At 40.6% G+C, this 17,065-nt stretch overlaps 1 protein-coding gene across 1 annotated transcript; it reads left to right on the forward strand.

The window, feature by feature from the left end:
• Positions 1-10,606: 10,606 nt before the first annotated feature.
• On the forward strand, positions 10,607-16,842 carry ctsd (cathepsin D). Its single transcript, XM_058076896.2, has 9 exons — positions 10,607-10,767; positions 11,690-11,846; positions 13,098-13,221; positions 13,290-13,408; positions 13,485-13,684; positions 14,783-14,905; positions 14,989-15,133; positions 15,861-15,959; positions 16,225-16,842. The coding sequence occupies exons 1-9, from the start codon at positions 10,706-10,708 to the stop codon at positions 16,384-16,386; spliced, it is 1,191 nt and encodes a 396-aa protein (XP_057932879.2). The 5' UTR covers positions 10,607-10,705; the 3' UTR covers positions 16,387-16,842.
• The last annotated feature ends 223 nt before the right edge of the window (positions 16,843-17,065 follow it).

Consider the following 17,065-nt stretch of genomic DNA (forward strand, 5'->3'; position numbering starts at 1 on the left):
ATATTTGTCTTTGCCACCCTCCCCCCACTCTATTTAAAACCATTTCCTAAGTTTAGAATACAGTAAATTAATTGGAGTCTCCTCACATTCCATGTGGAAGTGGTAATATTTGTCTTCCCCCCCACTCTATTTAAAACAATTTCCTAAGTTTAGAATACAATAAATTAATTGGAGTCTCCTCACATTCCATGTGGAAGTGGTAATATTTGTCTTTGCCCCCACTCTATTTAAAACCATTTCCTAAGTTTAGAATACAGTAAATTAATTGGAGTCTCCTCACATTCCATGTGGAAGTGGTAATATTTGTCTCCCCCCCCCCACTCTATTTAAAACAATTTCCTAAGTTTAGAATACAATAAATTAATTGGAGTCTCCTCACATTTCATGTGGAAGTGGTAATATTTGTCTTTGCCACCCTCCCCCCACTCTATTTAAAACCATTTCCTAAGTTTAGAATACAGTAAATTAATTGGAGTCTCCTCACATTGCATGTGGAAGTGGTAATATTTGTCTTTGTCTTCCACTCTATTTAAAACAATTTCCTAAGTTTAGAATACAATAAATTAATTGGAGTCTCCTCACATTCCATGTGGAAGTGGTAATATTTGTCTTTGCCACCCCCCCCCCACTCTATTTAAAACCATTTCCTCAGTTTAGAATACAGTAAATGAATTGGAGTCTCCTCACATTGCATGTGGAAGTGGTAATATTTGTCTTTGCCTTCCACTCTATTTAAAACAATTTCCTAAGTTTAGAATACAATAAATTAATTGGAGTCTCCTCACATTCCATGTGGAAGTGGTAATATTTGTCTTTGCCACCCTCCCCCCACTCTATTTAAAACCATTTCCTAAGTTTAGAATACAGTAAATTAATTGGAGTCTCCTCACATTCCATGTGGAAGTGGTAATATTTGTCTTCCCCCCCACTCTATTTAAAACAATTTCCTAAGTTTAGAATACAATAAATTAATTGGAGTCTCCTCACATTCCATGTGGAAGTGGTAATATTTGTCTTTGCCCCCACTCTATTTAAAACCATTTCCTAAGTTTAGAATACAGTAAATTAATTGGAGTCTCCTCACATTCCATGTGGAAGTGGTAATATTTGTCTCCCCCCCCCCACTCTATTTAAAACAATTTCCTAAGTTTAGAATACAATAAATTAATTGGAGTCTCCTCACATTTCATGTGGAAGTGGTAATATTTGTCTTTGCCACCCTCCCCCCACTCTATTTAAAACCATTTCCTAAGTTTAGAATACAGTAAATTAATTGGAGTCTCCTCACATTGCATGTGGAAGTGGTAATATTTGTCTTTGTCTTCCACTCTATTTAAAACAATTTCCTAAGTTTAGAATACAATAAATTAATTGGAGTCTCCTCACATTCCATGTGGAAGTGGTAATATTTGTCTTTGCCACCCTCCCCCCACTCTATTTAAAACCATTTCCTAAGTTTAGAATACAGTAAATTAATTGGAGTCTCCTCACATTCCATGTGGAAGTGGTAATATTTGTCTTCCCCCCCACTCTATTTAAAACAATTTCCTAAGTTTAGAATACAATAAATTAATTGGAGTCTCCTCACATTCCATGTGGAAGTGGTAATATTTGTCTTTGCCCCCACTCTATTTAAAACCATTTCCTAAGTTTAGAATACAGTAAATTAATTGGAGTCTCCTCACATTCCATGTGGAAGTGGTAATATTTGTCTCCCCCCCCCCCACTCTATTTAAAACAATTTCCTAAGTTTAGAATACAATAAATTAATTGGAGTCTCCTCACATTTCATGTGGAAGTGGTAATATTTGTCTTTGCCACCCTCCCCCCACTCTATTTAAAACCATTTCCTAAGTTTAGAATACAGTAAATTAATTGGAGTCTCCTCACATTGCATGTGGAAGTGGTAATATTTGTCTTTGTCTTCCACTCTATTTAAAACAATTTCCTAAGTTTAGAATACAATAAATTAATTGGAGTCTCCTCACATTCCATGTGGAAGTGGTAATATTTGTCTTTGCCACCCCCCCCCCACTCTATTTAAAACCATTTCCTCAGTTTAGAATACAGTAAATGAATTGGAGTCTCCTCACATTGCATGTGGAAGTGGTAATATTTGTCTTTGCCTTCCACTCTATTTAAAACAATTTCCTAAGTTTAGAATACAATAAATTAATTGGAGTCTCCTCACATTCCATGTGGAAGTGGTAATATTTGTCTTCCCCCCCACTCTATTTAAAACAATTTCCTAAGTTTAGAATACAGTAAATTAATTGGAGTCTCCTCACATTCCATGTGGAAATGGTAATATTTGTCTCCCCCCCCCACTCTATTTAAAACAATTTCCTAAGTTTAGAATACAATAAATTAATTGGAGTCTCCTCACATTCCATGTGGAAATGGTAATATTTGTCTCCCCCCCCCACTCTATTTAAAACAATTTCCTAAGTTTAGAATACAATAAATTAATTGGAGTCTCCTCACATTCCATGTGGAAGTGGTAATATTTGTCTTTGCCACCCCAGCCCCCCCCCCCACTCGCAAACTAGAGACCTAGCGACCTAAACGGTAGCCTTCAAGTTATTTCCTTTAAACTTAAATAGCCAAAAACTTACCACTTCCACACGGATAGGGAGGATAACTATTAACAGTTATTTAACCTTTAACATGAACATGAATCAAAGGTAATCATTTTTTCTGGGTACATGATACCATACAGCATCCATATCAAACTTTCATTAAACTTTCATATCAAGGTCGGGGGTCTCAAACTAGTGTCCTGCGGGCCACATTTGAGACCCCTGACCTACAGTATAATAATTGAATGTGATATTTTTCTCGTGTTGAATTGTGAAAAGAGACTTCATGGACATCTCGTACATGAGCAAATCCAAATGAAAGGCTGCGTTGGCAAAGTGCATCTTGGGGCCAAACGCGTATTCATGGTTCAGAAAAGCAAGCCATCTTAGCTTAGCGCCTGATAAAGAAAGAAAACGTAGAAGAAGAAGAAAAGAGTGTCTGAATAGATACAATCATGCTCAGACTATGGGATTGTTAATTATTCCTCCAGGCTCAGCACATATTCACTGGGTGTGCTGCCTTGGGACAAAAGATTCCAAGATCCTGTCTGTTTGAAAAAGGGTTTGAAAAACTGACAAGGGGGGGTTGGGGGGGGGTCCAGCCTGGATGAGGAATCCCACATCATGCAGACCAAGAGATTATCTGCAGTTTTAATTGGAGAGGAGATGGAGATGTTAATCTGACCTGATCTCCAACAAAGCACCCGTGTGTGTGGGTGTAGTGGGTGTATAGTGGGTGTATAGTGGGTGTATAGTGGGTGTATAGTGGGTGTTTAGTGGGTGTTTAGTGGGTGTATAGTGGGGATAGAGGCAAGGCCACGGGATGTGTCGCTATGCCGCAACAATTTTCATAGCAACTCACCTAATTAGCGCCTAATTAGAGATTATTATTAATGATGGTAAAAATATCCAACGCTAAAGGCAACATGCGTTTTATTTTGTCTTCATATTCAACGAATATGAGGTATTAATCCCGTATTTATCACGATTAATTGGTTCCAGATAAGTTAATTTTTGTGAAGTCGAATTTTTCTCTATTACGGTATTTATCAAAAGGTAAACTTGTTTGACAAGACATCTTTTTTTGTTTATAGTACTCAATTTATGCAAATTTGGGCTGCACGGAGGAGTGGTTAGCACGCAGGCTACACAGCTAGGAGACCAGGGTTCAATTCCACCCTCAGCCATCTTTGGGTGGAGTTCGCATGTTCTCCCCGTTCATGTGTGGGTTTTCCGGTTTCCGGGTACTCCGGTTTCCTCCCACATTCCAAAAACATGCTAGGTTAATTAGCCACTCCAAATTGTCCATAGGTATGAATGTGAGTGTGAATGGTTGTTTGTCTATATGTGCCCCGTGATTGGCTGGCCACCAGTCTAGGGTGTACCCTGCCTCTCGCCTGAAGACGGCTGGGATAGGCTCCAGCACCCCCGCGACCCTTGTGAGGATAAATAGTAGAAAATGAATTAATGAATTTGGGCTGCATGGTGGATGAGTGGTTAGCACACTGGTCTCACAGCTAGGAGACCCAAGTTCAATTCCACCCTCAGCCATCTCTGTGTGGAGTTTGCATGTTCTCCCCATGCATGCGTGGGTTTTCCGGTTTCCGGGTACTCCGGTTTCCTCCCACATTCCAAAAACATGCTAGGTTAATTAGCGACTCCAAATTGTCCATAGGTATGAATGTGAGTGTGAATGGTTGTTTGTCTATATGTGCCCTGTGATTGGTTGACAACAAGTCCAGGGTGTACCCCGCCTCTTGCCCAAAGACAGCTGTGATAGGCTCCAGCACCACCATGACCCTCGTGAGGATAAGCAGTAGAAAATGAATGAATTAATTAATATTTGCAAAAATGAATCATATTTTTAATGACCTTTTATAGCCCACCTGCAGTACCACAACAGCCCACCAGAAGGCCGCGGCCCACACTTTGGGAATCACTGCAGTAGATGATGCAGGATAAAGAGAAAGGGGCAAGGCACCAATCCTTGTGGGACACCCAAACTGAACTTTTGTTAGTTAAATGTAATCCAAACACCTTTTCACTGACATGTTGTGTTGTGGTCTGGGTCAAAAATGAACCATTATAATTGTAACATTGCAAGTTGCCAAAAAAAAAACAAAAAACGAAAATAAAGTTTCGCTTTTAATGAAGTGGAAAATTGGAACATGCGTTTTTGTTCACAACCGTAAAAGGAATCCTTTCTGCCTGTAATCAAGCAGCTGCTGTTGGGGGGGGGGGGAGGCAATTTAGAGCATCACTACACCGCCGGTCACAGGAAGCTGAGGGAGGTCTCAACAGCCAAAAGGTCGCTGAATAATCAAACCATTGCTGAAAGTTTTATTTTGGAAAAATTGCATGGTATATTTCACCAAGATAAAAAAAAAGTTTCTCCTCACTTCTGGAAATTCTAGACAGGCACATCCCCACTTACCTATCATTATATGAAGAGCAGTCTGAAATGGAAAAACAAACCTATCCAACCAATGAATCCTGTCACCGGGAGCCATGGTAACAAGATATGGATTGTCAAGTGTGTGCTGACAGTATCTATTTATGGGTATTATATGAGTGCATGTATATTGTATACACTACCTGATTTGCCCGTGTCATGCTTGTGATTATTAATTAATCAGATTATTGATCCAGATGTTGAGTCTGTCTGTCTGTCAGCTAGCATTCAATCTTCCCAGAATGTGTGTATTGTAATAATAATAAAAATACATTTTATTTGTATAGCGCTTTTCAAAATACTCAAAGACACTTTACAGAAGAATGGAGTTGAATAAAGCAAGTAAACAGAGTAGAAGACACACCAAAATACAACATTGGTTAATACACAGTTAAAACATGAGTACAAGCGGGGCTGGGCACAGTAATGTAATGCTGTGTTTATTGTGAAATACATGCTTTTATTTTGAATTGTACCAAACAGGAACATGTATCATCACTTCCGTAAGTTACCAACAGTTAACGACTGTTAGGCGGCACTTGTGGCACTTCAGAAGAAGAAATATAAGTAAGATAACATTGCAAGAGGTAAAAATGTCTCTATAAAATGACTTTTTATTTAAAAAAAATAGTTATATAAAGTCAAGACTCTGCCGTTGATTGAGAAGCAGGCTAAAGTGGTGAGTGATGTTTATGTTCAGTATTAGCTTCGATGCTACACTGCTGTATAATTTGTCATGTTGTTTTTTTTATGTACTTTAGCTATACGATGTTCTATAATGTGATGGAAACGAACATTTGTAAAAGGAACTGGAGTCTCAATCAACTTGCGGCACAATACTCGATCTTTTGAGTTGAGTTTATCGTTACATTGTGTTTTCCTGTAAACTTAATGATCCGTGACGCCAACATCCGGTCCTAGATAGTGTTGCCGGAAACACAACTTTTTTTTTTTTTAGACATATATTTTTTTACAATCTTCAATTACAAAACAGTAGAAACCATTATAAGCAGAGTTACAGGAACATAAAAGTGCAATTCTACTGTGTTTGTCATCAAATTTACTGTCAAGAATGTTCCTTCCACCAATCATTCAACTTGGAGAAACTCCTTCCACCAGCCCACATCGGAGAGATGATTTAAACCAGGGGTCTCAAACACGCGGCTGCGCGGGCCAAATGTGGCCCGCAGGACACAAGTTTGAGGCCCCCGCCTCGATATGAAAGTTTAATGTTAGTGCGGCCCGCGCAAGTTTGATATGGATGCTGTATGGTATCATGTACCCAGAAAAAATTATTACGTTTGATTCATGTTCATGTTAAAGGTTAAATAACTGTTAATAGTTATCCTCCCTATCTGTGTGGAAGTGGTAAGTTTTTGGCTATTTAAGTTGAAAGGAAATAACTTGGAGGCTACCGTTGAGGTCGCTAGCTCTCTAGTTTGCGAGTTAGCATGTGTCTCAAGACCCTGCAGTTGCGCAATATGTTGTAAATAAAAAGAGTATAAATGTGACTATAGTCGTATTTTGTCATGTCTACAGGGCTCTAATAATGCTTTGTTCATTTTAATCTGAAAAAAATAATTTGTCTACCCACCAACTATATGTGGTTTCTTAAGTTTTTATTATTTGCCGTTTTATTATTATTATATTTATTTATTACTAATTGATTGATTTTCTTCTTGATTTGTTTATTTATTTTTCATCTTATTTTGTGCAGAAAAATAAAAATTAAGATATTTGAGAACAGTGGAATGTTTTATTTTATTGTAGAAAATCGGAACCAAAGCACTGAAAAAGTTTGTATATTTTTCTGTTTTTTAATAAATGTGTTTTTTTGGGTTTTTTTTGGAAAACCTGATGCGGCCCAGCCTTGCCCAGACCCTAGCTCCAGTGGCCCCCAGTTAAACTGAGTTTGAGACCCCTGATTTAAACAGTTGCAAAAGCTGGGCCGGGGTTCCCTTCATCACTTATTCATAATCAACAGGATCCATGTCGATGTTATGTTTTTGAACAAACATGTTATAGTTGTATGATGTTCCATTTCTATCAAAGAAATCAGAGAAAAAAATGTTTCTTTCCAGGCATTGTTTGTGGAACATGGACTTGTTTCTGTGCAAAATGTATTGGTTATTCCACATAATCCATTTGTGAGGAGAGAAGTTGTGTTTGAAGGCCAACAACACTACTCTTTGAGTACTGGTTTTATTAATAAAATGGCCGATTATCACCATTTTAGACTTTGCTTTGCATTGGTTAAAGCCGGCATTAATATCTGAAAGGAATACAAAGACAACACCTTCCATGAATCTTTAATAGTTTGTCTTCTTCAGGAGGAAAGGCCTCAATTCCACCACTGTGTGTCTTCCTGTCTGCTTGTCACGTACGGCAATCACAGCTCCAATTCACCCTCAAACCTCTGAAAATTAAACGTTTGGGTCCAGGGAACCGAGACCCGTCAATCCGGCTCAGAACACACAGAAAGACACCTGTAGTGGAGCGGCACGGCATTTTTTTCGAGCATTGTTTTTTCATCTCTAATTATATTCATGGTAGATGAGTACAGTGCAGTTCTGCAGTGTTTACATGAATGATATGGAATTAAAGATGAAATACATATGAATGCTGGCGCTGTTGAAGTGTGAATGAGCCTGGAATAGAAATGCCCCGCGGTGCTTTGCAGGTGGCTTTAGAATATTTAATGACCTGTCTCTTGGTCTGCAGTCGGACACATTTTAATAATAAGAATAAATGAGAAGACTGCTTCTACGCCCCCGACCCCCCACACTGCTCCTAATCCTCAAACTAATATTTTATTTAAAGACGAGACCTCATGTTTTTCCGAATGAAGAATTTCAAATGAGCATGGATGCTTCAAATCAGTGGCATCATGGCGTCCACTGGACAAGAATTTGCATACTTAGCAGCATGAAGAGAGTATTGTAGTATCTGGTTGTAGTTGTTAATATTTGAATTGTAAATAATGGGACTAAAGGAGGGCAAAAATTACACAAGAATTTCAATCAGCGGACCAAAATACTTATTCATTCATTCATTCATTTTCTACCGCTTATCTTCACGATAAAACTTACCACTTCCACACGGATAGGGAGGATAACTATTAACAGTTATTTAACCTTTAACATGAACATTACATATGATTTTGCCCCGCCCATACTGTTACCCTACCCTGTTACCCCGCCCTGTTTTGCTTTGGATTAGCAATGAAGCTAAAGGCTGATGACGCTGGGTACAAATAAATGCAGGAAATGATTTGGAATAAAAACGGAAAATACACGTCAAGATAAAGCATCTCATCAAACATGTCGTTAAAGTTACGACGCTGCTCCCAGATGGAACTGAGTACGATGCTAACTTGCTAATTGGGTCAAATTATTAAGTTTCATTCATGTTCATGTTAAAGGTTAAATAACTGTTAATACTGAGACACATGCTAACTCGCAAACTAGAGAGCTGGCGACCTAAACAGTAGCGTCCAAGTTATTTCCTTGAAACTTAAAAGGCCAAAAACTTACCACTTCCACACGGATAGGGAAGATAACTATTAACAGTTATTTAACCTTTAACATGAACATTACATATGATTTTGCCCCGCCCATACTGTTACCCTACCCTGTTACCCCGCCCTGTTTTGCTTTGGATTAGCAATGAAGCTAAAGGCTGATGACGCTGGGTACAAATAAATGCAGGAAATGATTTGGAATAAAAACGGAAAATACACGTCAAGATAAAGCATCTCATCAAACATGTCGTTAAAGTTACGACGCTGCTCCCAGATGGAACTGAGTACGATGCTAACTTGCTAATTGGGTCAAATTATTAAGTTTCATTCATGTTCATGTTAAAGGTTAAATAACTGTTAATACTGAGACACATGCTAACTCGCAAACTAGAGAGCTGGCGACCTAAACAGTAGCGTCCAAGTTATTTCCTTGAAACTTAAAAGGCCAAAAACTTACCACTTCCACACGGATAGGGAGGATAACTATTAACAGTTATTTAACCTTTAACATGGACATTAATCAAACGTAATAATTTTTTCTGGGTACATGATACCATACAGCATCTTTATGAAGATTGAAATGTACAAAAAGAGTATACAGCAAGTAAAACAGTACCAAATACTATAGTATAAATCACAGGTGCCTACCAGAAGAATCATTTATCACCATCCACATGGGAGCTAAAACCAATCAAGTGTTCCTCTTCCGTGTCATAATTCGTTTGTCACACACGTTGTTGGCCTCTCTCACTCACGGTATCCTCCTCTTCATCTGGTAGTACTCCAGTCTTTGCTTTTGTGGCAAGTTTTCACAACAATAAGTGCAGACTAGCTCTATCAGTAGTGCGTTGCTGCCCCCTGCTGGAGTCTACGTGAGCACGGCAGCAAAGCAGCTCAGCCGTGCAGTTTCATGGTGGGCTGCAAGCCTAAACCAGGGCTGTCCAAACTTTTTATATAGTTTATTTCAAGAAAAAAAAAAACATCTCATATATAAGATTTTCCCCTAACTAATTTCTCCAAATTAGTTTCACATATTGCTTATAAAAAATAACATATTACCAAATTACTAGACATTTTTCCTTATCAGAATTTATTTTCCAAAATTGCAACTTTTTTTTTTTTTTACTTCATATCCGGTTAAACGTATGATGTACATAAACAGCAAAACGTACGTAAAACATGGAGTGTTATTTCAGTGTAAACACCTATTTACCGTAGTACCGCAGCACTAGTCCTTGATGTATTTGGTATCGGTATTTAATTTGTACTACCATTAACTACAGTACTGTACAGCATTTACGATTCGTGGTTGACAACATATTTTGCTTCTTTTTACTTTTATTTATTTATTATAATAAACCAGAATTTAATAAATAAATAATAAGAAATTAATTAAATATAAATAGAAATTAAATAGAAATTATAACGAGTATTTCTTATCATAAATAAGACAACTATAGTTACTTTGTCTTATACTTTGTTTTTTTAGATGTAAAATTGCTCACAAATCCTGTGTTTTATACTCATTACAATCATAATCAACAAATTGAAGCCCTAAATCACAAAATCATTCAATGAGGTTGACATTGGCAAGTAAAAAGTATCCATATCCGGACAATATCGCCCACAGCTACACTATTGCTTAACGGCGGAAGTTACGTCATTCACGTTGCAAAAAAAAACAGTCATGCTGCATTTATGAACATGGGGAAATATTCCAGTGCGTTAAAATGTCGTTTTGTTTGTTACCTACTGCTTCACAGTAGAAGCAGTGACATTGTAAGAAATGGATTTACGACTTTTTACGACATTTTACGACTGAATTTACATTTCGTGTATAGACGTCACGGAATTATAGATGCGTATTTAGTTTTACTCCTACAAGAAATATACTGTTATTGCTGTTCGTTCAGAGTCCTTATAACCTCAAAGCCTTCGTTTTACTGTGGGTTGCAACTGAATTAACGCACTGTTTGGATGATTTTATTCATCTCGAAATCTTTCGATTTACATATTCCGACAGTCGATTTGTACGCGAACGCACCATTGCACTCACATGACTCCCGTCAGCTGACAAAAGTCGCCCGCTTCTCACAAGCGTTAACTTGCTCAGTCATTGTTGTGCTCGTGTTTTGTAGCCGTGCCAGAAGCACAATGAGGACGTTTTACCTGCTTCTCTTCTCGGCGTTAGCCCTGACAAACGACGCCATTGTGAGGTGAGAATGCCATTATTTTACCCCCACGCTAAATGAAAGTCGTTGGAGTTTATGCTAGCTGTGAATGAACAAGCAATAATTTCCATTAAAAACTGTGATCTTGCTAACAAAACTGTTAGCATTTTTATTTAACACTACATGTAAAGTCACAGTACAGTTTAGCCCAAATAATAATTCAGTAAATGAATGCACTCGCTGACTTAAAGAGCAAAAACATGAAGAAAACAATAACAAAGTGTCGTATAATGGAGAGTGACGTTTAGTTATATGAAGATTGACTGCGAGTAGCGGTTCTAGCTTCATTGGCGTTCTGTTCGAGACCCAGCTACATGAGCGAGTTAGTGGTTGGAGTTGATGACCCCCTGTTCTTTTGTGCCATTTACTGAAGTGTTTGCTAAGATGCACCCAGCAAATCAAAGACCACTTCCTTAAAGTAAATAGAAGTTTGCCTCGTAACTACTTCCTGTTTTGAATCAATCTGTTTTATCCACTTCATGCAGGCATTATTGGGGGTGTTGGTATCTGCCTGTAGAGGGCGTGACATGCATGTTGAATAGGCCTGTTGGGGGGGTGGGGGTGTTAGGAGTGAAGTATGGAAGAGGACTCGAAATAGAAAAGACCGGGAATGAAAAAAGACCCCCTGCTTTCAGTTTTAGACGTGTGCCCTTTGTGTGTCATGCAAAAGTTGTGGCGAGTGTTCATCTGATCTCTGCATGGACGCTGGGCTCATCTTCCAAGCTACACTATTGTGTTACACGCTTTTATTAGATCAAGGGTGTCCTAAGCTGTTTCACTACAGAGAGCCCTTTATAGCAACATATAGTTTGTAAGGTCAGTAGGTCAGAACTTGACCGGAAGAGTGCTATATGTGTTTGCTACCAGTCTTTCAGAAAAAAATGTATATTTTTTTCTTGTGATGCAGGATTCCCTTAAAGAAATTCCGCTCCATCAGGCGTGAGTTGACAGACTCTGGGAAACGTGCAGAGGAGCTTCAGGTCGACACGCACTCCCTGAAGTACAACACTGGCTTCCCCTCCAGTAGTGGACCCACTCCAGAGACCCTAAAGAACTACCTGGATGTAGGCACCAGTCTTGGCTTATTAACACAATGCAACTTAAAAATACAGCTATGACAATGGAGCGTAATGGCTTTCGAAACAACGACGGATGCTATGCCTTACCATAGGCAACATAAAATATATCCAAAATATTAATATCAAAACCCAAGGAAATACGTCATATATTTAATCAATGCAGTCACTCTAAAAGATTAGTTCCACGTTAGGCATGTCTTTATTTACATGCAATTTAAAAAATATATATGAATACAGTGTTCCCTCATTTATCGCGGGGATAGGTTCCCAAAATAGCCCGCAATAAATTAAATCCGTGAAGTAGTCAAATTTTTTTTACAGTTATTATACCATATTTTTTGGACTATAAGTCGCACAAGGCCAAAAATACAAAATTAGGTAGAAAAAAACATACATAAGTCGCATTTATTATTTATTTTAATTTAATTTAAGTAATTTATTTTACAAGCTACTTGACCCAAAACAGACATTACGTCCTCTTGGAAGGCAACTTCTAACAACAATAAAAGAATATAGAACAGGCTGAATATGTGTAAGATATGCTAACACAATGCTTATTCAGTTATTTGTCTCATATTTAAACACGCTAAAAAGTTATAATTTTGTTGGATTTTTAATGATTTATCTACTAGGTTGGACACAAGAAATTATTAAGTGACTTAAGCGCGTATTTCACTCTTATAGTACCATCCCGGCACCATTGGGCTGTGGCGTTTTTGTGTCCTTGTTGTTCCGTAATGATGACCTCCAGCCATTACTAGCGTACAGGCTAACTTCCGTCAACTGTGTGTTTTGTCTGCGACCGTACGGCGTTCAATCGCAATGTTAGCTGTTTTGTCGTATTCTTTGCTAGCAGTGACCGCAACAGGAGACGACGAGACACGAAGGAGATTGACAATGGTCTACAGCCAATTAGGACGCAGAAGACAATAAGCGGTGCAGACAGAAAAGCGAGCGGGACCACGGCCTCATGCTGAAGCGCAGAACTACAATACCCAACTTACCACAATGCAATTCTTCTTAAAGGGCCAGACTCGGCCTGTAACAGCATTCATACACTACACTAAATAGCAAAACATTAATATTTAAAAATAATACCGCATCCCAAACCGTTTTAGTCAAGGACTCCCGCTGCATGAAGGCGACACTTCCTCTTCGCACTTCCTGTCCAAAAGCAGAGCAAGATGATTCGGGTTGTTCATGCTATTAAAATCCTTACCTTGTCACCGTCCACAGGCCCAGTATTATGGTGACATCAGCCTGGGAACCCCCCCTCAACCCTTCACGGTGGTCTTTGACACCGGTTCCTCCAACCTGTGGGTGCCCTCGGTCCACTGCTCCCTCCTAGACATCGCTTGCTGTGAGTCCTTCCTCCCAAAGGAGCGTTTTATCCAAGACTACATAACGCATCATGCTATGTTTCTGTAGTGCTGCACAACAAATATAATTCCGACAAGTCCAGCACGTACGTGAAGAACGGCACTTCCTTCGCCATCCAGTACGGAAGCGGCAGTTTGTCGGGCTACCTCAGTCAGGACACGTGCACCGTGAGCTGGAACCCAACGCTGCGGCACCGCGGTAAACAAGTCAAACTCCGTGAGCGTCTGTGTTCCCTTTTGCTAGGTGGGAGATTTAGCCGTGCAGAACCAGCTCTTCGGGGAAGCAATCAAGCAACCCGGCGTGGCATTTATCGCCGCCAAGTTCGACGGGATCCTCGGTATGGCCTACCCGCGCATCTCGGTGGATGGCGTGGCGCCGGTCTTCGACAACATCATGCAGCAGAAGAAGGTGGAGAAGAACGAGTTCTCCTTCTATCTGAACAGGTGGGGGACGTACCTGCTAACCTCCTACTGAATTCTGGGTTGTTTTTTCTGGCTTATAATTGAGACTAGGCTGCACGGCGGTCGAGTGGTCAGCGCGCAGACCTCACAGCTAGGAGACCCGGTTTCAATTCCACCCTCGGCCATCTCTGTGTGGAGTTTGCTTGTTCTCCCCGTGCATGCATGGGTTTTCTCCGGGTACTCCGGGCTTCCTCCCACATTCCAAAAACATGCTAGGTTAATTAGCGACTCCAAATTGTCCATAGGTATGAATGTGAGTGTGAATGGTTGTTTGTCTATATGTGCCCTGTGATTGGCTGGCCACCAGTCCAGGGTGTACCCCGCCTCTCAGCTGGGATAGGCTCCAGCACCCCCACCCCCGCCACCCCTGTGAGGAAAAGCAGTAGAGAATGAATGAGTAGTCTGAGCAAAGAAAACCTGTTTTAACAATATTAGAAACCTCTAAGCATGAAATAGCACCCCTATGATCAGCTTTTCACCTAATAAAGTAGTTGATTGAGTGGGTGACGGACAGGAAGTGACATCAACAGTTCAGAATTGAGTTTTAGCTTGGTGTGGGTGACTCTCACTATTTTTATTACTCCAGCACCCCCCCCTGCAACCCTCATGGGGATAAGAGGTAGAAAATGAATGAATGAATGAAGGAATGCCCACGCTGCCTGGTGGACGCAGGTCACACAGCACTCCCCGCGACTCTTGTGAGGATAAGCGGTAGAAAATGAATGAATGAATGAATTCATACCAGGCATGATATGCCGGGAAGCCTACATGCACACTTGCAAACAGGAAGTTACTCAGCATGCCTTGTGGGTCATAATGTACAGTATTGCCTAAAACGAAGCTAAGACCGCGGGCGATGGGTTCATTTGTCCCCAGCCGGTAAGTTTCAAAGGTACAAGTATTATCACGTAAGTAACACGGTCATGAGGAATTGAACAATACTGGCTGTGTTGTACAACAACTTCCTGTTTCTAGTGCTTATGGTGCGCCATAGAAAAAAAAAAAACAAGGTCACCTTCTTCCCTAATGTAACGTCACGGGGATCGTAAAGTTCTCTGTGTGTAATGGCGTCACTGGTAGGAACCCAGACACCCAGCCCGGTGGTGAGCTGCTGCTGGGAGGAACGGATCCCAAGTACTACACTGGCGATTTCAGCTACGTCAACGTAACCCGCCAGGCCTACTGGCAGATCCGCATGGACACGTGAGTGCACCAATCAGACTACATGTTGTTACCCACAGCAAAGATTGCTTTAATGTGTGTGTGTGTGTGTGTGTGTGTGTCAGGTTGCAGGTGGGCAGCCAGCTGAGTTTATGTAAAGGTGGCTGTGAAGCCATCGTGGACACCGGCACCTCTCTGATCACAGGCCCGGCTGCGGAGGTCAAGGCTCTGCAGAAGGCCATCGGGGCCATTCCGCTCATCCAGGGAGAGGTGAGAAGACGACAAACCCTCACGCCATAGTTTATAGTAGCTTAAGTAGCAATTTCGGGCTGCACGGCGGTCGAGTGGTTAGCGCGCAGACCTCACAGCTAGGATACCCGGCTTCAATACCACCCTCGTTTGCATGGAATTTTTTTTAAAATAATTTGTTATAAATGATTGTTTTGGATGCATGGTGGAGAGTGGTTAGTGCACAGGCCTCACAGCTAGGAGACCCGTGTTCGATTCCACCCTCAGACATCTCAGAGTTGTCTCGGAGTTTGCATGTTCTCATTGTGCATGCGTCGGTTTCCTCCCACATTCCAAAAACATGCTAGGTTAATTGGCCACTCCAAATTGTCCATAGGTATGAATGTGAGTGTGAATGGTTGTTTGTCTATATGTGCCCTGTGATTGGCTGGCCACCAGTCCAGGGTGTTCCCCGCCTCTCGCCCGAAGACAGCTGGGATAGGCTCCAGCACCCCCCCCAACCTTCGTGAGGAAGAGCGGTAGAAAATGAATAACTGTTACATTTGTTCACTTCCTGCTTTCCTAATATGGTTTAAGTTTTTTTTTTTTTTTTTTTTTTTTTTTAAATCACGTACCGAAATACTAGGTCTGGTCATACCATACATTGTATGGTCATATCACCTCGTACTTGGAATGAAAATGTCATTTGTCGAAAGCTAAGCAGGTTTGTGTATCATACATTTCAGCCATCACTCTCCATGTTTTCCAGTACATGGTGAACTGTGATAAGATCCCATCCCTGCCCGTGATCACCTTCAACGTGGGCGGCAATTCCTACAAGCTGACCGGAGACCAGTATGTCCTCAAGGTGAGACCGCGTGCTTGTTGCCCCGTCCATCCGCGGGGGGTGGGGGGCAGAGGTGGTTTCCAACTCTTAACAATACCACATTGTAAAATGAGCGTGAGGTCACCACAAACAGCGTAGCCTTGTTTGCTTTGGCCAAGTCATGAGGGGGCGGCTTTGTTGTTGGGACAAGGATTACGCAGAACACACACACACACACACACACACACACACACACACACACACACGGCTTTCTACTCAGCGATTGCCTGTCTTTGTGAACGTCCAGGAAAGCCAAGCGGGAAAGACCATCTGTCTGAGTGGGTTCATGGGTCTGGACATCCCTCCCCCAGCAGGTCCCCTGTGGATTCTGGGAGACGTCTTCATCGGCCAGTATTACACCGTGTTCGATCGGGAGAACAACAGAGTGGGGTTTGCTAAGTCCAAATGAGCACGTACGGCGATAAACACGCCTCATGTTTTTATTCTATATTTTCATCGGGCAGCGCTAAAGAAATAACACTTTGATAAAATAGAAATTCATCAGCGTACAGCGACAGTGTACTCCCTCACGTGAGGTAGTGTACATGCTGCAGTGGTATACGATACATACCACACATAAAGTCTGCGCAGTGCACATTGTGTTGCTTTGCAATCAAACTATTGCGCAATAGGTGTTTTTGTTGACATGCACTCCACTGAAGAGGTACGTAAAGCGAGAAAATAATTCATGTGCGCTGATTGAGCAAGTGGCTGTATTTTGTTTTTGTTTTTTTTTTTTAAAAAAAAACAACCTCTTTCGTGATCTGTTTTGGTTCTTTTTTCCTTTTAAATCAGGGATTGGATTAGGCGTTTCAATTACTATTTTAGGCAATGTGATTGGCTGAAATAAATGCTATTCAAACAATCACGTGTGCACGGTTCTTTGTAAGCATTATTAACTATGTGACGCGTTTGAGTGTGTAAGTGACAATAACAGTAATGTATTGTATATTATGTAGGCTTATATAATACTGGAACCTTGGTTAGAAACTAATTTGAAATAAATGTACCGGTAATACAAATGAAGTTCTACACTACGGCTGTATACGAAGGGTGTGGAAAATAACGGATATTAAGCGATACATCGA

The sequence above is a fragment of the Doryrhamphus excisus genome, linkage group LG1 (assembly GCF_037039965.1).
Source record: "Doryrhamphus excisus strain RoL-2023G ecotype Guam linkage group LG1, RoL_Dexc_Guam_v1.1, whole genome shotgun sequence".
Lineage (NCBI taxonomy): Eukaryota > Metazoa > Chordata > Actinopteri > Syngnathiformes > Syngnathidae > Doryrhamphus > Doryrhamphus excisus.